Raw genomic sequence first — 22,770 nt, 5'->3', positions numbered from 1 at the left:
GCAAGTCATCGAGAGTTCAGAAGACAAGGGTCGGGGTGTCAAGACGCCCTAGGAGACACGGGGCCCAACCATCCCAGAACTCGGGCGCACGGGCAAGTCCACCCTCCCTCGAGGGGTGAGAGCCGCCGCTCCCAGAGCCCCCGGCTCCCGGGCACTCGAAGCGCCTTCTCAGGCAAGTCTCTAATGAGGCGGTTCGAACCGCCGTCGGAGCAGAAATCAGCAATCAGCAGCACACTATCATGCAAAGTTCCCAATGTGTCCTGCAGGAGTTCTTGACGGCGCTCAGGAAGCAGTCTCTAGACTCCAGAGTCAGCTCTAGAAGCCCACAGAAGGGACAAGCCCGCTCAGGCCCACAGCGGAGGCTGCCTCCCCCCTCCGCAGGACGCCCATCTCTCGCCCGGTCACGAGGTCCTGGGACATTACCATGCCAGGAGAAAGGACGGTCAAAAGATTCCCTCTGGGACAGTGATGACGCGAGAGAAAACAGAAATCCGGCAGAAGCCAAACGCAGAGGAGCCGGCGCTGCAGGATCCCAGGCCGCGGAGAATCCCACCGCTTGGGGAACCCCTCTCGCTCGCTCGCGCCCGGCTGAGGCGAGCCGAAGCACTTACCCCTGGAACGGAGCCCATGCTGTTCATCTGGACAGAGTGGTTCATGGGGGACGCCGCGCGTGGTCCCATAGGAGCCTGTGGCAGCTGCACGCTCCCCAAGGACATCGGGTTAAATGAATTCATCCCTGTGAAGGAACCCACAATGGGGCGTCAGAAGGACCCGCAGGAAAACGGTATCCCAGCTCACCAAGGACACGCGAAGCAATGCAAGATGGAAGACACGCGCCAGGCGAGAAGAAACCACACACTGATCGGGACAGACAGGTGACGGGCCTCTGCCACCTGGAAGAGGGTGGTAGGGCGGGGCCGGCAGCGCGAGAGACGCGGTTGCGGAGCCCGGCGGCCACCCACACGGCACAGGTGGGCTGAGCGGGGCAGCTCAGGAGAGCGCGATGACGGGCCAAGGGGCAGTGGGAGGGCTCATGCCTGTCCCGCCACATGCCCTCCTGCCCCGCAGCCCAGGGCGCCGGTCTGTGCCAGCTCCCGAGGCCTCCAGAGCCTGTGCCCTGCAGGGAGCCCGTGGGCTGAGCTTTGCTGCTCAGATCTGGGGTAAGACGCCGACCAGGGTCTTCATTTTCCAAGTCTGTGAAGTGTCTAAAAAGAGCCCACGGGCAGCAGTGTCCCACCTCAGCCGCCTCCCTACAGGCTGGAAGGCCCACACCTTCCCTGGGTGCCCACTGGCCACCGGAGCATCACACAGGGGAGAGACTCGCCAGCTGCCGAGCATCTCAGGCCAGTGCCACCTCCCTCACGACTGCCCACATGCAAACCGAGTTCCTCAGATGCCGGGTGACGCAGGGCTGAGGACTGACAGGGGCCCTGACGGTCTTTGAGGGCATCGCCCTCACGCGAGTGGGACCTAAGAGGATCTCAAAGACCATCTGCCTCCTGGGCCTCCCCGGTGGCGCAGCGGTTGAGCGCTGGGTTTAGAAGCTGCCCGCGGCCTCTGCGGCGCCGGTTCGTTCCCCGGCTGCTCCCCGTCCACTGAGGAGGGTCCCGCATGGTGCGCAGACCTCTCCTGCCACCCGCTGCTCCCCTCAGCAGTGTCCTTCGGTCCTTCTGCCTGCTCTGCTCCCCGCTCTGGCTCTGGTGAATTCTCTCACCCTCCCGTGCTTCTGACTGTACCCAGTGCATGTATAAACAAAAACAAACAAACAAACAAATAAATAAAACATGCCTCAAAAAAAAAATTAAAAAAAAAAAAAAAAAAAAAAAAAGACCATCTGCCTCCCCCAGCACTACCTTCCATGACCTCCGAGAAATACTACCGTCAACACGCGAGTGCAACAGGCCCAGGAGAACTTTCCAGGAAACCTGCAAATAAAACTTTCCCTGTCCTGAAGAGTTCAAGAATTAAACAAAGCCAGATGTGTCGTCAGAGAGGCGCACCTGTCCGCCTCCTGCTCAACAGCTGTCGTGTCAGATTTCAAAGCCACAGAAGCTTCCACGTCACCCCAAACAGCATCAGCCATGCCCCTCCATTTCTCGGACTCTGACTTCTTCCTCGGCCAAGCCACCCGGACAAGCCCCTGGAGCGTCCTCCAAGGCAGCCACCCCCACGTCGCCTCCAGCGCACAGGAGGATGGCAACGGCACTCACGGCCTCCTCTCCCTCCCGAACCGGCCCCCGCACAGCAGCAAGCCCTATTCCAGAATCTTCCGAATAAGCCATCACATTGTTTCACGACCTGTAGAAATGTCCTCACGTTCAAGCTTCAGTCTGAGAGGAACTGGAAAAGTCCATTCCAGGGGTAAGTGCTCCGCTTACTGCCAAGCTAAAATGTCTGCTTCCACCAGGCACCTGCACAGACTCCACCGGGGACAACCCTCCACCGCCGTCCAGACCAGTGCGGGAAGCCTGGCCTGGCGGGGAGCCCTGCACTGGCCCTCTCCGGCGCCACTGCCTGCTCACTCCGGCCTGAACTTTGGAGCTCAACTGTCCCACAACGGGCCTTCACAAACACCTGCCCCGCCCAGGGCACCCAGGGAGGCTCTGCCTAAGGGTCCTGTCCCCTCAGGACAGGAAACAAGAGGGCCAGGTCCAACTTCTGACCCTGGGGAGTGCTCCTCTCATCTTCAAGCTTCTGCACGCAACAGACACCCACTCCGCCTCGGAGCTGCAGCCTGCCTGCCAGCGCAGGAAGGGGAGACGCTGTGCACACACGTGGGGAGGGGTGCTGAGCATCAAGCTCAGACGGGAGTCATGGCAGTAAATACCTTGAGACACCTGCATGCGGTTCACCGGCAGGGGCATGGGTCCATCTAAAATGGCAGAAAAAAATGTGGTTATTTAAAGTGACCCCTGCCCCAGCAGTGGGAATCTTAGCCTGAAGGCTGGCAGAAGACAAGGAGGCCTTTACTTGGAGGTCTCACGGGCTGTGGCTGTGGCACCCCAGGGGGCTGGGCACCAGGCGCTGGTAGGGCCGGCTGGCTGCCCAAGATGCCCTGCTTGTGTAGACGCGACCTCCGCTTTTCTTCTAGTTCTTTTTGTATCTTGTAGATTTTCTCTGCGAGTAAGTGATAGTATTCATCCTGGAAAAGACAAAATCCATATGAAATTGTGAAAACTATACAAAAAGAAAGTTTACATGTTCTAACAAACTAATAAAAGCTTTCCTCATCGAGAACACTGACATGGTGAAGTGCTCAACACGTCCGATACATCACAGGCCCAGAATCCTGTGGAACGCCTAGTGGAATCACGGAGTTTCTGAGTTGGCGCCACGCAGCACGTGACATTTCACTCCATATCTGAACCTCTCCCTGTTCACTGACGCTGGCGCTGACCCAGCAGGGGCGGCAGGAACCGCGTCCACTAAGGCATGCCTGTGACTGAGTCACGGTGCTGCCCGCCTGCCTGCAGCAGCATTCTCCATGCGAGCTGGATCAGCTCTCAGGTCTGCTCTGAGGGTCTCCCTCTAGGGGACACTGCCTACCCGACGGGCAGAGCCCCCTCTGCAGATAAGCTGGATGGACGCAGCTGCGTCCTCTGCAGGTGTGTGTGGGGGGGCTGCAGGCTCGCGGCGACCTACCCTGCTGTTGGCAGACTCGTACATGTCCCCCTCCACCTTCTTGGCGTAGGCTACCAGGTTCTCCATGCGGCGATCCTTCAGGGCTGCGGGGTCAGGCGTGGGGAAGATGGCTTGCACGCTAGAAGGACAACAACTCCATTAACTGAATTTCAATCCACACCTTGTCATTTCACACATGACAGAGAAAGAGAAGAAACCAATTGCCTTCTAAGGGGTAACTCAGTGTCGTGAGAAGCCCCCGACCCTGCCTGCCTACCATGCACACAGTGCAGACGCTCTCTGGAGACAACACTGACCTGCTGGTCTTGCCAGAATATTGTGGTGTTAATAAATACATGCCAAGTCAATTCAAGCATGACGTTTTTCAAATTCCAAACTTTTAAACTATACCAAAAGATGAGTGGGAATAATGAAGGGGAAAAAGAAACATCCAGTGGAATCGATTAAATTTACCGTCAGCTCAATGTCAGTGGCTGTGAGCTGAGCGGCTGTACAGGGGCATGGCCGACCCTCTGCGCCTGGGCCCAGCCTCCTCCGATTCTCAGGATCTCCCCAACTGTGTCTTGAGTTGTAAAAAAACGCACAGGGGCCCTGGCCCCTGAGCCATGGGCCATGCAGCTCAGGGCTGAGTCACAAATGCTCTGATGATCTCTGCAAGGCCAAGGAGTCTAACCCTAACCCTAACCCTAACCCTAACCACCCCCTAAACCACACGGGTCTCCCTTCAGCTGCTACGGCACTACCACCTAGAGGACCCCTCAGGAGTGAGTCAGGCAGACCCGTGACAGCACCCCCAGCACAAGTGCCTGCGTCCCGCATGGGTGGCGGCGCTGCACGTACAGTTTGTGCACGAGGTGGCTCCGCAGGTCCTGAGTGACGTGTTCGTGCCAGCCCTTGCGGACGCCAGTGCTGGAAGGAGGTGCCGCTGTGGGTATAGTGCTGAGGGCGCCGATGTTTCCGGAGCTGGAGCCGTCGCTCATCAGTGGGCTGCGGGAGAGACAAGGACGCGCCCTCTGTCCACTGAGGGACTCAAGTGCGAATGCACCTGTGTGATCTACGGTCTGCCCCACGTTTACAGGTAAAAACATTTTCCCCACCACCCCGCTCAGACTAGTCTCGTCTGCCACATGTTAGGCACCACAGGGTTTTGTGGTTACCAGGCCTGGCCCGTGCAGCTGGCATGCAGAGAGGAGCAGGCTGAGAAATGGGCTTACTTTGTAGCCCCGAGGGAAGTTGGAAGAGCTGATTCTGAAATCAAGTTTGGTGGCTGCTGATCGGTTGTTATTCCTCCTGCTGGAATGTTCATTGGGTTATTTCCTTTAAAGACAGAAAGAAGAGAAGTCAACCAACTCCTGAATGAGAAGACATGCTTCAAAGTTTCGGCAGCAGGTAAGCTGCCAGCGCAGGGGCCGGGAGGAGCTACCGCGAGACGGCTGACAGGCGCTCCGGAGTCCTGGCTCCGGCAATGGCCACTTGCACAGCCCAGCTGCAGACGCCTGGCCGCTGTCCCTCTAACCCAAAGGAGGCACTTTTAATACAGCTACTGGATATTAAAGTACACTCTATGACTGTGGGTACAATCATAAGGAACCCCCCTACAGTTTTAGATTTTTAATGCTGGTTTCATCACCATCATGCCATGAGCCATTGTGTTGCTTTATGTTTTTCCGTATTAGAAAATAAAATCATAGAAATTAAGTGCAGAAAAGATCAAGGTGCCTACGGTATTCATTTTAAAGTAAGAAAAAGCTGAGACTCAGAGAGGTTAACAGTCTCATCCCAAGTCACACCATCAACAGGCATGGGGTCAGGTCAGAGGTCAGGTCTTAGGACTGCAACCCCGGCTCCTGGCTGGTAGACCTTAGGTGTTCAATATGGCAGCTGTTATCCAAGACAGCAACAAATGAAGTGAGTTTCAACAGGTCATTTGAAAAGCTAAAACACTTATCCTATTATAAAAGGGACGTAACTAGCACAACATCCTTTTCTTGGCTTGATGGACACAGCTGCTTGCTTAAGCCTAAGTTTCAAACGACTGGGTCAAAGAAAAAAAAATTTTTTAAATATTTATTTATGCACTCAAGAACCGGGGTGCATGCCAGAGGTGTGGGGGTGAGAGGATTCACCAGAGACAAATTGGGGAGCAGAACAGGAAGATGTACTAAGACACACTGCTGAGGGGAGCAGCGGGGAGACAGGAGAGGTCTGCCTTGCCCTGTGGGTATCTCCCTGGCCGGGGATAAAGCTCGTGCTGCAGTGGCTATGGACAGCTTGATAGCGCTGTCTTTAACCCCTGCGCCACCAGGGAGGCCCAATTTAAAGAAAAATTTTGAGAAAACAGTATGTGTGCACGGCAAGGGAATCATGGCTCCACATGGACAGATGCGCCAACACTGGCAAATAATGGACTGAGGTGACAGCGGGAAGCAGTGGGAGACTGGCAGACCACCCACAAGTGCTCGTCAGGTAAACAGCCTGGTGAGGGTCAAGACCAGAGGCAGAAGCAGGGCTCGGAGCTTCAGCTTGAGCCATGTAAACTCCCTGGAGACAGCTGTCCAGAAGCAGCACAAGGAGCAACAGACATTGATTCATCTCAAATGTCACTCGTCCCCCAGGCCTGGAACATTTCCCCTGCATCAGACACTTCTGCCTTTTCAACCACTTAAAAGGTACCATGACACGTCTGCCGTAACACGTGCACATGAAGCAACTTGAATGTAGAGGAAAAACAACGGCTGAAAGCAGCCTTGGGTTTCAGGAAGACACGCCATTCCCATGGCTGCATCTGGGGCCATGGAGTTCTCCAGAGTTCCTTCACCTACCCAAGGGGTTGAGAGTCCTCATCTGCTGGTGAGTTTGAGGCTGTGCTGGTTGCTGGCCGGGAACCTGAGGCTGCAGCTGCGTCTGGGGCTGGTTCAGGTAGGGGAGTCCGAGGGCAGCGTAGGCCCGCTGCATGGAGCTGGGGTCTATGGGGTTTGGGTTACTTAAAGAAGTGGCGTTCTGTTGGCCTGTGCCTACAGAACCAATTGTGTTCTGAATTCCACTAGCAGGAGACCCCAGGATAGCTACAACAACAAACAGACAAAAAAAAAAAAAAAAGAAAGAAAAAGAAAAAAACGGTAAGTAACAGCAAGAAACCCACGAGTGACTCACAACCCAGCAAGAAGCAGGTGGAATTGCACCGCCAGGGGCGCGCGCGGCAGGGGGAGAGGCGGGCGGGCGAGACCCTGGGGCTGGCCAGGAGCTGCACCGGAGGACCTGACTCCAGCCTGTCCTGTGCAGCTGTGTGGAGAAGCTGGAGACATTCAAGCTTCTGTCTTAGAAGGCAACAGACCACACAATGAGAAGGTACTTAAACTCTGCATGTACCCACATTCAGAAGTCAGTTCCATGGGGGTGGCAAGCACACGACAAGGGAAGGGTTTTGCTCCTTGGGGGTCACCAGCCACCCCTGAGGTGAACTGGAGGCATCCTTCCCACCACCGCCTCCCAGGGCCTTCAGGCTCCCGGCACAGGCAGGAGGTTCAGAGTGGGTCGCGTTACTCATGAGTCAACTGTCGAGCCCCCCCGCCCCGCCACACACACACAGACGACCCCGGCACCCACTTCCCTTCCCGAGGACTCTCCACCGGAGGCACCAGTCGGCTCTCCCACTGTGGAAGGTGGCCAAGAAATGCTGCCGTGACTGCCTGATGATCCACTTCCAACTACCAATGTCTGCAGCCGTGTGAGGCTGCGCAGATTTTCAGCTATCCGGGGCCACCTCATCTCACCACTGACTCCGCCTCTCCATTCTCCCCCAGTTTCCCGTCAGATGCAGGAGGCTGGCACAGTGGCCGCCCCAGCTGCCCAGCTGCCTGGCTGGTCCAGGAGCCTAGAGGAAATCTGTGGCCACAAGAGAGCCCCACTCCCAACAGCTTCCTAGATGAGAAATGACCGCAAACTCGCATCTCCTGGGTCATTTCGAGTTCAGTCCGTCTGTCCATCCACAGGACCTCCTCCAAGCGCTCTCCTGCTGGCCAAAGCACTCCAAGAGCTTGACCTGATGGGCACTTGCCACGTGGCAGAAGTCTGTGCCCTACAGTTGATCCCCGAGACTCCCTTGCTTTCTGATGTTCCCCAACTTTGGCCACATGATAAAACAGCAGATGGTAGAATGGATGTTTAAAATGATCTTGGAGACGCTGGCGACCACCCAAAGCCTTTCTTTCCAGCGCAGACCAGGATGCGTAATAACGCAACAGTCCATACCACTATGACATAAGCAACTTGAACGCTTATCAGTCACTTAACTAGACTAACATGTGTAAAAAAATCTCGGTAATCACACAATCCACACGCTTCACTTTCCTGATAAAGATATTCAGACCTCAGCTCATGAGTGCTCGTTAGACACAACCACACACGCCGAGCACACCCTTATTATGAGTGAAAGCAATTCCCAAGGCAGGTCCTGGGTGATACGCACGGAGCTGAAAGAAACCCTGCACACCCGTGAAAGCATCATTTTCTAAACGTGAACACATCCCAACGTTAAACATGGGCACCTCGTACTCCGAAAACCCACGAGCTAAATGTCCTCAGAGAACTGTACCACGAGAAGAAAAGCCAATGGCGGGACGCTCTAGGGACGATTTATGTTCTCTCAGCCCCGCCGTGAGGAAGAGCAGGCCCGGCGCCCTCTGCTGCGCCCGGGGAGCAGCGGCTGCGCGGAATGGAAGGCACAGGGGACCGGCGTGGCCTCCCAGAGCTGGGAGGAGACCAGGGCAGCGCCTCGCGATGCCTTCCGACTGCCTGTGCTTTCTGCCGCACCTCCGCCAAGCGCTGTCCAGGGGGCCAAATCGCCCCGCGGGTGGTGGGCGCCACGTCCGCGCCCCAGGGCGCGTGCAGCATTCAGAGCTTGCAGGGAGCTGCCGACAGGGTCACTGTACTTTGTGTTTGTGCTAAAGACATTTATTCTTAAACGTAAACATCACCCTCTTCTCTATTTAAAAGAAAACATACCTATCAGAAGATAAGTAAGCATTTGGAATTTGAGCTTTTTAGCAGTTCAGAGGTAAGGAGAACAAATTCCAGGCCTTCCTTGACTTATAATGGGGTCTCATGGGATAAACGAGCTATAAGCTGCCACCACCCCGAGCCAACAGCGCAGGAAGCACCCTAGGCGGCCAGGCGGCAGGACAGCCCTGCCAGCCCGCAGCGAGCCCACATTAGGGGAAATCACCAACACAAAGCCTGCTGCACCCTCCAGCCTGGGCCACCTCACGCCATTTTCTGGACACCACTGAAAGCAGGAGAAGCCCCAACTCAAAGCCCACAGCAGGGTTTCTGCCGGGGAGGGCTCCTCTCCCACCATGATGAAGTCAGAACTCACAAGCTGAGCCCCCTACGCGGGTACCTTCTGCACGAACAAAAGGCCTCTGATGCCTAAGCACAGGCCAGTCTCAAGTCCAGGGAGCTGGGCACTTACTATGGGGTGATGGCCAGCGACAAGGGGAGCCACCAGGTGACAGAGCCATGAACTTTTTTTTTTTTTTAAAGATTTATTTATTTATTTACACAAGCACTGGGCACAGTCAGAAGCACGGGGGGGGGGGGGGGTGTGAGAGAATTCACCAGAGCCAGAGCAGGGAACAGAACAGGAAGAGTGACGAAGTACACTGCTGAGGGGAGCAGCGGGCGGCAGGAGAGGTCTGCGCGCCATGTGGGACCCTCGCCGGCAGCTGGGGATCGCACCGGCGCTGCAGAGGCTGCGGGCAGCTTTGCAGCCCAGCGTTCTACCGCTGCGCCACCAGGGGAGGCCCCATGAACTGGGTTTTATGAGGCCACCAATTCTCCTTCCTTGGAGGTTTTCCGGGTTCCCTGGGCAGCAGCAAACTGGGCACTCACGCTCAGGACAGCCGAGCACACACGCGTGGCTGCAAGCGGGCACCACAGGGCAGTGTGAGCACCGAGTCAGCAGGCGCAGAGGTGGGGTCTCCTGGGATAGACAACAGATTAGCCGAATCCCCAACCTGACAGCGTGAAACTGCGGCTCTGGGCCCTGCCTCGGAGTAGACCCCGCGCGCCTGCTCTTCCCCAAATGTCCCTGAAGGGGGCTCCGGGCACAGGCGTGTCAGGTCCTCTGCACGGTTCAGCACAACCGTGACCGCAGCGCAAGGCCCTGGGTCTGAACACGAAGGCAGCTAAACACCACTTCGCTCGCAGCCGCCTCCGAGTCGGAGGCCTCCTCCCTGCAGCAATTTCACACAATACTGACCTTTACCGCTACATGCCAACAACTCTTGTTCTTTTGCCCCTTTTATATCTCCCTTCCTTCTGGACACAGGGCTTGTCCCACAGAGCCCTGTCCAGACTGCCTGGCACACAGCCCTCGGCGGACGCGTGCTCCCTCTCCCCCAGGCCTAGCACCCCGCTGCCTGCGCCCTGTCTGCCACAGCTCCGCCAGGAGCCCACGGCCCAGGAAACAAAAGGGCAGGCTCCCGCGGCTCTTTCCAGGGCCCAGTCGTGTTCGCATGAGGCTGTTCACATGTTCACATGTGTCTGCAAACGGGCTCCATGCAGAGTCTGCACGGCCAACAGCACTCCGTTCAACTAAACCGGGCTCACCGTGGCAGTCCAAAAAAGGTGGACATAAATTCCCAAGCTCTGTCAGGCTGGTAGGAGACACGCCTCCCGGCAGGCGGAACTAAGGCTTCTACTGAACAGCCAGGGAAGGCCGGGCGGGGCTGCTTCAGGTGCTGTGGTGGCTCTCTGGGGGTCTTCCCCCCTACTTCCCGGGCTAACCCGGCAGGGGACACCAAGCCCAGCCAGCCCTCCCAACAAAGGCCTCATCAAGTATGCATGGTCCCCCCAACAGAATTCCTCAGAAGCCAAGAGTCAGGAGGGAGCAACACCCGTCACCAGGGAAGCCAGGACGCAGCCGCCCGAGGAACACGTGCCAATGACCCCACACTTCCATCGGGGCAACCGGCCCATGGCTCTACCGCTGCGGCCACTGGTTCCACTGCCCCTCTGCTCACACCCCAGCTCGTCAGTGAGAGCAGCTGAGAGTCCCCGAGGGCCCTCAAGGGGACAAGGGCTGCTCAAGGAGCGCTCACTAGGCCCAAGTGGCCCTCTATGTGCGGTGTCAAGGACACAGATTTGAACTTGATACAAGCAAGAGGGCATTTAAAACAAGAGGGCTGCCTAATGCTGGCATGAACAGCACCAGCAGGCACTGGGTGCCGAGGCAGTGGAGGCGCTGGAGCAGTGGCTGGAGACAGCGGACCCTGCAGCGTCCGCTCTGGCAGTCCCTGTGGGGTCTGAGTGGGGAAACGTGGCTTTTCCCAGAGAACGCCGCAGACCTGCCCAGCAGGGCCAGGAGTGACACTTGGCCTCCAAGACACCCAGCACAGCGACCTCAGCTGCGAGTGGGCACATGCGCCCGGGGGGCGTGCAGGGGCAGGTACGACAGAGGAGGCCTGGCACGGGGCCCGTTTCTGCCTTTCCAGCAAGCAACCCGGGAATGCCCATGTGGCGGGCCTGAGAGCTGTTCGTGTGCAGCGAGCATCTCACTGTGAGGGGATTTGGGTTCACAGGGAGTCTGGACACGTCAGATGCCCACACTGACACCAGGTCTGTACCTTCAAAAGCCCTCGTTCACCACCCTCAAGGGACAGCTAGCTTGAGATCAGCGGTGACGGGATCCCTAACACACAATTCAAAAACTCTAAACAAAATCTCCACACACACCAAAGATGCAGTCAGTCACTGGTCTGGTGCCACAGGTGATCGCAGCAGGTGCGCACGTGTGTTCTATTTCTCTCTCTCTCTCTCATCAATGGCGGAAGCAAGCATAGTGCAGGCCAGCTGGGGTGTGGCCGACACCCCCCCCCCAGACAGTCCCTCCCTCCCTGAGCCCCTGTGCACAGGCCTCGCAGCCCGCTGGGCCGCACACCAGCAGTGTTGGCTGGCACTGCCGTGTCTTCCAGATGCTCTTCTGTGTTCTTCTACTCAAACTGGGTGCCACCAAGCCCCCTCCAGCACAGCGCCCCCGAGGAGGCCCGACACGACCGACCACCTCCCACCGGCTCCTTCCAGCGACAGCACGGCGTGCCGTTTTCGTGCAGTCTGTCTCTGGAGCCCACTCTAAGCTACGAGAGGGCTGGCCCTGCACCTCCCCTCTTCCGCGAAACCTGCGTGGCAACCACGGCCTGCAGGACGAGAGGAGAAGCAGCACTCACAAAGGAGAGGTTGCTGAAGCTGTTTGTTTATTCATCGTGCCAAGCCTCTACGTACTCACCAAACTAGTGGAGTCAAAAAATACACTGAAAGCTGACACCGTTTGAGAAGTATGAAAATGTACTAAGTCTCTTCATCTCTTTCATGAAAAATTACCAAACCCCCGCATGGAGCTGCTCACCCCACTGCCCTGCCATCACGTCCCAGACTTGCCCGCGGCCCTCACGTGCTGCCGGCAGGTGCTGTGGCCGACCACTTCAGAGGGCACCCTGCACCGCCCCACAGCAGCCGGGCAGCTGCAAGGATGTCAAAAAAAAAAAAAAAAAAAAAAAAAACCCAACACACACAAAAAACCCCAGAAACCACATGTTCTTTTCTTTTTTAAAAACAAAAAAAAAGCCACGTTAAGTGTTTCTTAAAAAGAGAAATCACCAAAGCTCACAATTGTCATGGCTAGACCTACAAAATCGAGCTACCCCAGAAAAGTTACACCCCCGACTGGAAGTTCAGGCAAAGGCCTAGCGCATTATTCATGCAAAGAACGCATGTAGGACTATGAGCTTGACAGCGAATTAGTTGGCACTTAATCTATTACTAAAGCGTGTCCTAAAAGTCAAGAAATTATAGCAGCCACAAAACACTAAATTTTAAAAGTTTACATGACCCTGGACGAAAACCAGACTATTCAGCCAGAATGGTGTCCCAAATATCAGGTTCTAGAAGACCCAGATTCAGAAAACTTCACTTTACACAAGACACGTCCTGGGAGACTCTATTTGTTTTGGTTAATCAAAGAATAATTTAACTGATTTAGGGAACTGCCTTTAGCGGAACCAGAGCGTGACCCCGGCATGGCGGGGGACAGCAGGCCAGGGCCCTCGGCTCCGATACACCACCAGGCTCTGGGGCGGGGAGCAGCAGAGGAAGAGGTGAGCACAGCCCCAGGGCGCTCTTAGGAACAACCTGCTTCCCACCCTCCCCTGTGTACCGCTTGGAGCCACCCAGAGGAGCGGCAGCACTCCAGGCGGCTGTGGGGTCTTGCGGAAGAGGACCAAGAAGGAGAGTAATGACCAGGGAGCCACAAATGGGTTGGGGGTGGGGGCAGCAAGATGGCACAGACAAGATGAAGCCGAGCAAGACAGAGGGGTGCCGGAGGCCACAGGGAGCAGCTCCTGCCAGATAGCGACACGAGGCTGGAGGGCACCTCCTATCTGTCCAGACCGAGGGGCGCAGCCAAAGACTACAGTCTCACCCCTGAAACTATAGGAAGGGCTTAAATTGGGAAGAGACGTTCCGTCCTCTGCTGCTCTGATGCCTACCGACGGCAGGAGCCCCACAGGCCCCGGCTGTGTGCCCGGGGCTACCCGATGACGCGCAAGACGCCCCACGGAGGGGATGATGGTGCGGCCCGGCCCAGGCAGACTCTCCAACTGCATCGTCCCGACTGCCAGTCACACAAGCAGGCGGGAGCTGAGTCTCCGAGGAGGATGAGAACCTCCCAGATGTCTGCACATGGGATTCATACGGACTCGACCTGCCACTGAGCCAATCCACTCTTCTAGAACAGAGTCCTCAAAACTTACTGTCGGGCAAGGGGTGCCAGCTCCAAAAGAAGTGTCCCCACTGCCCCCCCACCCCTTCGAGTTGCCACAGTGCAGCGAGGTGACACTCAAATCCTCAGATACTGTGTATCTGCCAAGAACAACGAAGACCTGCCTGGCGGGCTCCTGCTCCCAGCACCCCGTGTCTGGCTCATGCCGCTGTGTGACCCGAGTGCGTATAGGGGTAGGGGGCGCCCCTGCGACGGTGTCTGCCTTCACACAGAGATGCCCTCCGCTCACGAAACTGTCCCTGTCCTTGGCCACGTCCCTTGCCTGAGTCTCTGCCACTGGACAGCGGGAGACACGCTGCCCTGCTCCCTGCCTACTCCTCGGCAGACTCTTAGACACAGCTTATGTTCTCCTCCAGGCTTCTCTGCCCCCAAGGCTCACTTACTTTGTTGGTTTCGCTTGTCACTGGCATTTTTCAAAGGGAGGCAAACAGGACAGTCATGTCGTGTGCAGTTCTTCCAATGAGAGATGATTTGTCGTGAAGATGCACAATGGGCAACTATGACCAGAAAAACAACGAGATGTTATTTTTCTATCCAAATCGTCACACTTTCAATTATACCTAAATTATAATGCCAGGTTCCATAAGAAAATGGTAACAAGTGTAACCATAACACAGTGCAGGCGGTCCTCAACTTACAAACAGGCTGTTTTCCAAAAAGTTTGTAAGTGGACTATTGAGAATTCCAAACAAAACTTCCCGTGGAAGCAATGTTATGAATGATGGTGATTAAGGTTCAGCCCACAAAACAAAGCTATTCCACCTGAAAAGCTGAATAACTGGACAAAATGTAGAACAAATAATAACTCTACAATGTCACTATTTGAAATGAGATTTTACGTCATGTGGAAGGACGAGACCATCGGTCCTACAGGCGAAGACGCGTGGAGACAAGCGAGAAGCCCGGCACGCGGACAGGAGGGCACCTCCCTGCACTCAAGAGTGTGCCTGGGCACGGCCGGCCCCGCTCCATGCCACAGCGAGCCTTCCAGTTCTTTCTAAAGCTCTGGCTGAGTCTCCTCTGCTTCTCCATCAGGAGCAGGGTTGCTGTGGGGGCTCACGAGCCATGAGCAAGGGCAGAGAGGGAGAGAGTCTCCCCAAGTTCCAGGAGCACAAGAAAGAGGAGAAGAAAAGAGGATAAAGATGACAGGGAAGTGAAGCTGTTACAGGAGGCACTTGCTTCAGCGGCACGCAGGTTCCCGCCATCCAAGAGGGAAGGGGGCACGTGACGTGCCTGATGTGCCACCTCCTCGAGGGGCAGGGATGACACGGTGCGCACGACCCCCGTCCCTGACCATCCCCGGGATACTTTCCCGGCATCGTGCTCTGCGTCAAGACGAGAGGTTGGAGGAGCCGGCTGTGCGCCGGGGCGAGCACAGGGAAGCCCCGCAAGACAGACACCCGAGGCTGATTGGGCGGGGGGGTGAGGAGGGTGGGGGGGCGGGCGAGCATGTGCGACCCTGCCCCAAAGAAACTGCGACCCAGACACAGATGACGAAGAGTCTTCAAGAGGCGACAAGCATCCTCTGTGCCCAGAGGAGGAGGCGGGGAGAAGAGAGGCAGGCACAGCCGCACCCGCAGGAGCTCCCAGAGCATGCTCAGATATGCTGCCTTGCTCCTCCAGGGAAGCGTTCCAGAGGCATCGGCCTGGCCGGCATGGGACAGAGGTTATAAGGAACTTGTTGGCAAGAAAACTGCCCAAGAATAGGGAGGACAAACTTCTCCCTAAGCTCGTACCACTACTTCAGAAAACGGCACTTACCTTGACAGGCTTTCCCCGCCTGACAGTGTGTCATGTGATTCAAAACATTCTTCATGGTTCGACAGTGCGGGAGCGAGCAGGCCCGGACCTCTCCATTGGCTTGCTCTCGGCGCTGACACTTATGGGCGTGAAGCAGTAGGACCAGCTGCTGCTGTATCAGTTTGCGTTTCTCAGGATCTGCAGTGGGGCCTGTTGCAATTGCTTGTGTGGGTACAATTCCCACCGGTGTTTGCATCTGAGACTAAAAACAAATTAAGAAAAATATTTTACTAAGCTTTCAGAGTTGCAATTCATGTTCGTTCATTAGTTTTTTGAAATACTGCTAAAGCTGACGGCTAACACTGGCCAAAGAAAGAGGGCGGGTGTGGTTCTCTTTATTCATGAACAACTTCCAAGAAGATCCAAAAGCACAGAAATCAGCCAACACAGAAGTCAGAATGAGCAAAGTTCGCTTGTAAATGATTATCTCAGAGGAAGAAACAACACTGCTCTTAAATGAGGTAACCAAAATCCAACGAATTCAACAAAATACCCAGCTGTAATAAGAGGTGTGAACACACAAAAAGGTGTTGAGCCACACAAAATTGTTTTCGTAGACCCCAAATTGGCAATTTTGTGTGGTTCAATGTAATTACTAAGACCGCCAAGGCCCGATGAACTGTAGCTGCTGTGAAGACCCAGCGCGACCCAGCGCGCGACCTCTGGACCTCGTCATCCAGAGACGACAGTCACGGTGCTCACCACCTCTTCTGAAAGAAGGTGACACTTACCCTTACACGACCACCTACTGTGATTGTTAACATGCTTATGAAACGCTTTGCCCGCCATTAAAACTTCCACTCAGACATCTGACAATATTTTTTCCCAAAAAGTATTTGATGACCTGCTAAAGATATAGAAGCAGAATTCAGTCGCTTTCCTCTTTTTAAAATAGCAGTCCAGAATGACCATCCCTTTAAAGGCAGAGAAAATGGAAAAGGTAACTCAATCTTTTTATCCCTCACAAACCATAACACTCTTCAGATAAAGAAGCGTCCCAGTGAGAGAAATGTCAGGTGCTGGTCTACACCACAAGACCCTCAGTGCAGGATGTCCCACCTGCTCAGCGCTCAGGCCTACCGCCTGCCCGGCCGCTCAGGCACAGCCTTGCCCTGGTCTTACAACTAAGAGTCAAAATTGCAAAGTTCGACTAGGAGGAAAAGGTATAAAAATATTTCCCAGGGAATCGAAGCTCGCTTTTACAAAGTCACAGGGCCTCTGTTTTGCTTCTATTTTGTCAGAACTTAGCAAATCAACAAGTAGAAAAACCATGTGGTTGTGCTCAGGAGCTGACTCCTGGAGACCTGAAGATGGTCCAGGCCAAAGCCAAGTCCAGGTGAGAGGCGGGGCAGCAGGGTCAGAGAGGCAGTGGAGCTTCTACGAGGAAACAGCTTAGAGCTCTTTTTTCTTACAATAAAACATGTCCATGCTAGGAAATTTGGAGAGCAACACACTTACCACGGAAATAATGTACACCCGAAATCCCTGCAGCCAGGAGTTTGCTATTCGAGTACTGACAGATTAATCTCCCAGCTTTTTCCTATGTACATATGTTTGTATGACCATAATCAATCCAGTCTCCTGTCACACATGGAGTGTCTCCTCTAGCACGTGTGTGTCTCTTCTATCATATGTATTTGGCTTTGAATTTGCTCCAAGGTCTGTTCTGAATGTAAAGCTGTCTCACACAGCACGACAACATGATTTATAACGAATCTATGGCTCTAATTCATTTAATCAATCTCCCATTGCTGGGCGTCAATTGTGCCCCACCGCCTCTTTTTATACTGCTATTGAAAAAAAAAAAGCTTCAACAAACAGTCTTTGATTGTGCCCCTGGCAGCATTCAGTATGGATGTGGAGTCTCCTTGATTAGCTTCTTCCTGTGAACTGGAAAGTTCTTCCCAAATTGACAGGAGAATGGTAAGGTTCCCTCTTCAGGTCTCTTTCCTTCTGCATTTACAAACATTTCCAACAAACATTGATTGGGGGTGGGGAGGGATATACCATTATCATGCTTAACAAGATGACCAATTATCCTTTAACATCAGCTAATGCCCAACCCATATATAAATCTCTCTCATGGAGTGAATGTCTCTCAGAGTTGGTCTGCGCAGATCGGAGCCTGCTGAGCACCACGGCTCACTTTTGGGGTTGTTTTTAAGGTTCCTCATCTAGCCTCCTCCCCCAATGCTATTTTCTCAGAGGCTGCCTTGAGCAGACCAAGCCAGCTGTCCTCCTGCTGGTTCTTAAAATACAAAAACTCCATCATAAAAGTCAGGTGAGCTCCTAACTTTACAATTAAATGATAAACAGACTGTTGTGAGTTACAAAATCTGACACGTCCCTGGGCTGCCCTCAGTGGCCCGGGGACTGCGCTCAACACCACGCGGCCTGGCGGGCCTAGGCAGACAACGGGGTAGGGATAAGGCACCTGTAAGTGCAACCATAGTCAGCGATAAAAAAGGGGGAATTTTGCCCATTTGTAGCAAAATGGAAGGATCTCAAGAGGAGCCCATTAAATGAAGGAAGTCAAGGAGAGAAAGAGGAACATCAGATGATCTCACCTGTTTGGGGGTGTAAGTGAGCTGGGAAAGCAGAACAGTGAGAGATCAGCGGACTTCAGCCGCAGAAGAGGCCACCAGAGAGGCGGAGGAGGAAGGTGAGAGCGAGGCTGGCGGGGGTCGCGTGGATGGTGTCTTTCTTTTCATCGTTTGTTTAGGGAATTAAAACAAACAGCAAATAGACCTTGTGAAACTTGGCTGGCGGACACCTCTGGTCAAGAGTTAAATGCCATTTTTTTTTTTAAATCCTACTTTTGATAACTTGAAGGTATTAAAACAAGTGCCTACAAATCAAAAGACATTTCATGGGGAGGGGGAGAAAATGGCTAAGAATGAAACACATTTTTAAAATTTGGAGGGTTCTAGAGAGTAGAAAAGGTGAGTCTGCTGTGACACAGGGTGAAGGCCCTGGCAATGAAACACAGAGAGGCGGCCCCAAGCAAGAGCCCGTTAACCCTCCAGACGCCGCGCTCCTTCCTCCAGAGACTGACTCACAACTCCTGGGTGGTACCCGAGGCACTAAACTGCCATAGGAAATGGTCTTTATTTTCAGTTTTATACTTTTCCCAGATTTCCCACAACGAACACAGATGTGCTTTTACAAATAAAACATCTGCTTCAAAGTGGTGGCAGTGCCCGTCAGCCAGCCAGGCCAGACAACCAGAAACATCAGGCCGGCGCGCTCCCCGAGCCACCAGACGGTCGCGGGGCAAGGAGACGCGCCTGCAGCCAGGCCTCCCCGCGCACGAGCCCCGTGCCAGCTCTGCAGCCAGGGCCCACGGAAGCAGCCCATGGGCGCTGGCGCCTGGGCAGGAGCCGCCTCAGGTTCAGGGGTCGTCGCCGGACCCGGGGGAGGAGCTGAGCCCAAGGTGTGACTCAGAGCCTGGAAGGGGGTGACCCCTGTAGTTCCTCCTCCACAAGGGGCTAGGCCCCTGGACAGAGAATGTTCTAAGAGAACCCGATGGCAAAGCCGGAGGACAGGCACTAAGCAACTCCACAGAGAAATGTATGCCTCTATATACAAATAGTTTTATTTTTACCATAATTAAGGACATGAAAATCAAAATGAGACATTCAAGAAAGACAGGGCAGTAACCCTGGCCTTGGGGGTGTGGCGCACGCCTGGTCCTCCCACCGGTGCCCGCGCACCGCCAGGCACGCACAGAGGCTCGGCCATCGCATGACTTCCCAGCTGCCGGTCGCCTTTGAGCCACAGCATGGCAGGTGAGCACAAAGCACCGGGGCTCAGGGGCTCGGGGGACCCACCACCCACTCTGGTCCCCGCCGGGTCTGACCACGCGCCATTTGCTTGACAGCAGCCGTCTCCATCCTGTCCCTCAAAAGCAAACCTTTTATATGTGCTCTGCTATTCCTTCATTTTTCAAAGACTCCAGCATGTATTTTTATCATGACTACTACTGCTACCTACGTTTTGAGCAATCAGTCCCCACCCCGTTTTTCGGTGTGTCCTGAATCTGTCCTAAGGACAGAACTGGATACACGAGCATATGTGCACACCGTGACGGTCACCCTGGAGTAGTAAGCTCCTTCCCCGAAGTGCAGAAGACTGGTCTGCACAGGACTCCCCTGCGGATGTAAGCAGCAGAGACTGAGACGAACAAGGATGAAAACGTCTCCCTGCCACATGACTTCTGCCCCGAGTCCGCACCAGCAGGCTTCCCGAGGCGCCCTTCAGACGGACCAGGCCCGCGCCCAGAGAGCAGCCGGCCCGAGCCACGCTCCGCTGACAGCCCCGTTCCCAGGGCCTGGAAACGTGACTCCTCCCCGACCGCCGCTCAGAGTCAGAGGCGACACCAAGGCCAACCGCAGGCGGGAGAAGGGACTGCTCTGCAGGAGTTGCTGGTTCTGCTTTCCCCAAAAGGACCCTAAACAGCGGGGTATGCAGAGCTCTGAGTCAAAAGAAAGAAAACGCTCCTTAAGCGCACACGGCTGCCAACCCGGAAAGAAGCGACAATCACCTTCGAGAGGATGAAGATCAACAGAAGGAAAGAGAACACAGCTATTCAGATAAATGAAGTCACATTTTTTGTTTACCAATTTTTAAAGAGTAAGATCACCTTATAATTTAAGATTAAAATTCAATTCGAAAGTAACTGCAAGTGAGCAAGCAGGAGCAGAAAGATCCCCGGGTAGCCCTTCAGATCAGAGGATGTGGTTTCTGTGGAGAACTAAGGCAAGAAGGACAGAGCAACGGGAGAGCCAGAGGACCAAGGCACAGGCTGCTGAGGGGACGGGGCCGCCACCCCCTGCCCCGAGTCTCCCCTGAAATGGGGGGCCGGTCTGCCAGGGAGCAGTGCGTGCTGACCTCCAGGACAGAGCAGCCAAAAGAGGCGGCAGATGCTGGGCCTGTGCGAAGATCAAGGGACAGACCGACCGGACCGCAGGCCTCTGCTGAGTGAGGGTCTTCACAGGTCACAGGCCCTATGCACCCAACGACCAGTTCACAAAAATCACCTGACAATTCTAAAGGGATATTCCTTCCCAGCATCTCTCAGAATCACCTGGGACTACCCAGTGTGCTGCTAAGAGGTGGGCCGCAGGCGTCCCACACTGGGGCACAGTGGGCCTGAGCCCAGAGAACCTTCCTCTGGTCTCTGCTTCTGCTCCGCAGAACGTTTATGCTTCCACCTGGAAGGTTCCACGGAAGAACCACCTATACTGACCAGGCTCCAGGAAAGACATTGTGGTGGACAGAGACCCACACGTGGACGAAGGCAAAATGGTGCTGACTGAGCACTTGAGCCTGACAGCAAAGGACTTGGTTCATTTCTCTCAATTACCATTTCCTGGTATTGGCAATGTAGTCGACGTCTCCTAGACGGTATCTATGGCCGAAACACAAGGCGGGGATACAAAGGGCAGGTGGGATTCATAGGGCCACAGACCTTGGACCGGGAGTTATTCTCCAAAGGTCCCACAAACACACCTCAGAGATTGCAGCTCAGCTGGCGGCAGAGCGCGAGATGCAGCCCACACTCGCATCACCGCTAAGCCCCAGCGCCCCCAACGCCCAGGCTTTCTGATTCCATCACAACGATAGCAGGCTTGGGTTAAGAGCTGAGGCGCCTGCTCACTGCCCCGGGAAGTGTGGCAGCGCCCTCCGTGCCTGCATGGGGACGAGAACCCCCGAACCCCGTGAGACGAGCCTGCCAACGAAGACACAGAGACACTGCGCTCAGGCCACCCTGTGGCTCCCGTCTTGGTCCCACATGGTCAGAAAGTGGACCCTGGGACAGGAGACCCTGCGGTCAGGGCAAACAGGAGGAGGGGCCGCCCCCAGGATGCGCCTCGCTCTCCGAGGTGTGTTTGTGGGACCTTTGGAGAATAACTCTCGGCCCGAAGTCTGTGGCCATATAAGTCCCACCTGCCCTTTCTAGCCCCGCCTTGTGTTTCGGCCACAGATACCGGCTGATGCGCCAGGCCTGCATCAGGGCGCAGAGCCCACCCACGCCTGCTCTGCCTCAGTGGGGATAGCAGTGTATCCTGGAAAACTGAGACAGAAAATACAACGAAGTTTCATGAATATCAGTGGCCACAAAACAGATTCCTCCTCCCGGGCAGATTCCGGGCGGGACGGGCGCCATCACCATGGCTGCCGTAGGAGGTCGGGCTCCGCGGCTGTGCCTGTGGAGGACACAGAAAAGAGGGCGGCCCGGCGTGCGCAGTCCCTCCGCTGGCTTCCTTGCCTTCAGAAACCTGCATCAGCAGCCGCCTGGCAGCCCCCCAGAGCCCCCACTCTTCAATATGGGGGAGCTGTTCAGAACTCCCCAACACCGCTCAAGAGCAATGCTGACAAGGAGCGCCCCGAGGACAGGCCTGTACCCCAACCTCAGAAACGGGCAAGTCTCCTAATGCAGTTCTTGATTTTTCTCAAAATATAAAACACACCAAGGATCGTCACCCCAGAAGTGACCCCTACAGGAGAGAAGCCCCAGGGAGCCTCATCGGAGACTGAGGGGCACCCCCTTTGGTCACCAAGTTTCTCGGGTCAGGTAAGCCCACACGTGTCCTGCTTCTACAGGACGCTCTTTAAAGAGCACCCAACCCAGCTGGCGGCCCAGCCGCGCCGGACGTGCGTCCCCCTTTTCCCGCAGATGCTCCTCCCTCCGCGCTGGGACTTCTCCAAAGCGTCAGCGAGGACAGTGTCACCAGCGGTCAGGTGGCCTCTTCCTGGAGGAGCCCGCGACCTCCTCGCCCGCTTCCTCACGGATGCTCCTGCCCCTCCTCCAAGCCGGAGAGAAACATGAATGAGCTTTAAATTCTGACAACCCTGTAAGCTGGCGCGCGTGTTAATGCAATTTATGAACAAGTGAAACAGCACGTGGTGCTTCTAAAACACACCCTGCTTCCAGCACGGTACGGTGTGGGGAGAAAAGTGTGTCTTAGAATCATCCCATAGAATATGGTGAAAATGTTAATTTAGGAATTTTTCAAACTCAAAAATTTTATGAAGCCAGGACGTGACAAAGGTAACACATCTGCCGATGCAGGCCGATGTGGTGTTTGCTCCTGGTTTTGCTCTTAGAACACAAACGCTCTCCGCGAGAGCCCTGCGGCCCACAACAGCAGAGGGTGACTCTAAGGTCTCTTGGAGATGCCCCTCACTGCTCGAGGCCAGTCCCCACCCTCCCGGGGACACCCCCTCCCAGTTGCTCGTGGCTCAGCATCCCCACCTGGGTGGCGATGCACCAGGCCCTGCCGTTCCCTCCCCACCAGTCCTCAGGCCGAGCAGAGCCGTCAAAACCCGCACTAACTTGAGAACAGGCTGACTTTCTCACTCTGGCAAGTAAACACATTCGAGCTGCCACTTTTGCCCTCATTTGCTTCCCTGGCTCCGCCTCGAGTGACTCGTGGAGCCCCGCCCAGGGAGGGCAGGCAGGCAGACTCCTCTGCCCCAGGCCAGCTCCA

The 22,770-nt window shown here is 55.2% G+C and overlaps 1 protein-coding gene across 2 annotated transcripts in view; it reads right to left on the bottom strand.

The window, feature by feature from the left end:
• CREBBP (CREB binding lysine acetyltransferase) overlaps nt 1-22,770 on the bottom strand; it is a gene marked incomplete at both ends in the record, with an annotated part of 95,755 nt that overhangs the window by 30,711 nt on the left and 42,274 nt on the right. The window contains 9 exons of one of the 2 annotated variants that reach the window (XM_084249385.1): nt 612-736; nt 2,828-2,872; nt 2,971-3,142; nt 3,643-3,760; nt 4,483-4,629; nt 4,857-4,959; nt 6,465-6,707; nt 13,861-13,974; nt 15,239-15,479. In XM_084249385.1, the coding sequence (XP_084105511.1) occupies nt 612-736; nt 2,828-2,872; nt 2,971-3,142; nt 3,643-3,760; nt 4,483-4,629; nt 4,857-4,959; nt 6,465-6,707; nt 13,861-13,974; nt 15,239-15,479 (1,308 nt within the window). The remainder of the gene's footprint in view (nt 1-611; nt 737-2,827; nt 2,873-2,970; nt 3,143-3,642; nt 3,761-4,482; nt 4,630-4,856; nt 4,960-6,464; nt 6,708-13,860; nt 13,975-15,238; nt 15,480-22,770) is intronic. The other variant, XM_084249386.1, reaches the window with a different exon arrangement.

The sequence above is a fragment of the Talpa europaea genome, assembly GCF_964194135.1.
Source record: "Talpa europaea genome assembly, chromosome: 12".
NCBI lineage: Eukaryota > Metazoa > Chordata > Mammalia > Eulipotyphla > Talpidae > Talpa > Talpa europaea.
The sequence above is the reverse complement of the archived record's forward strand: the minus strand, read 5'-3'. Positions and strand labels throughout refer to the sequence as shown.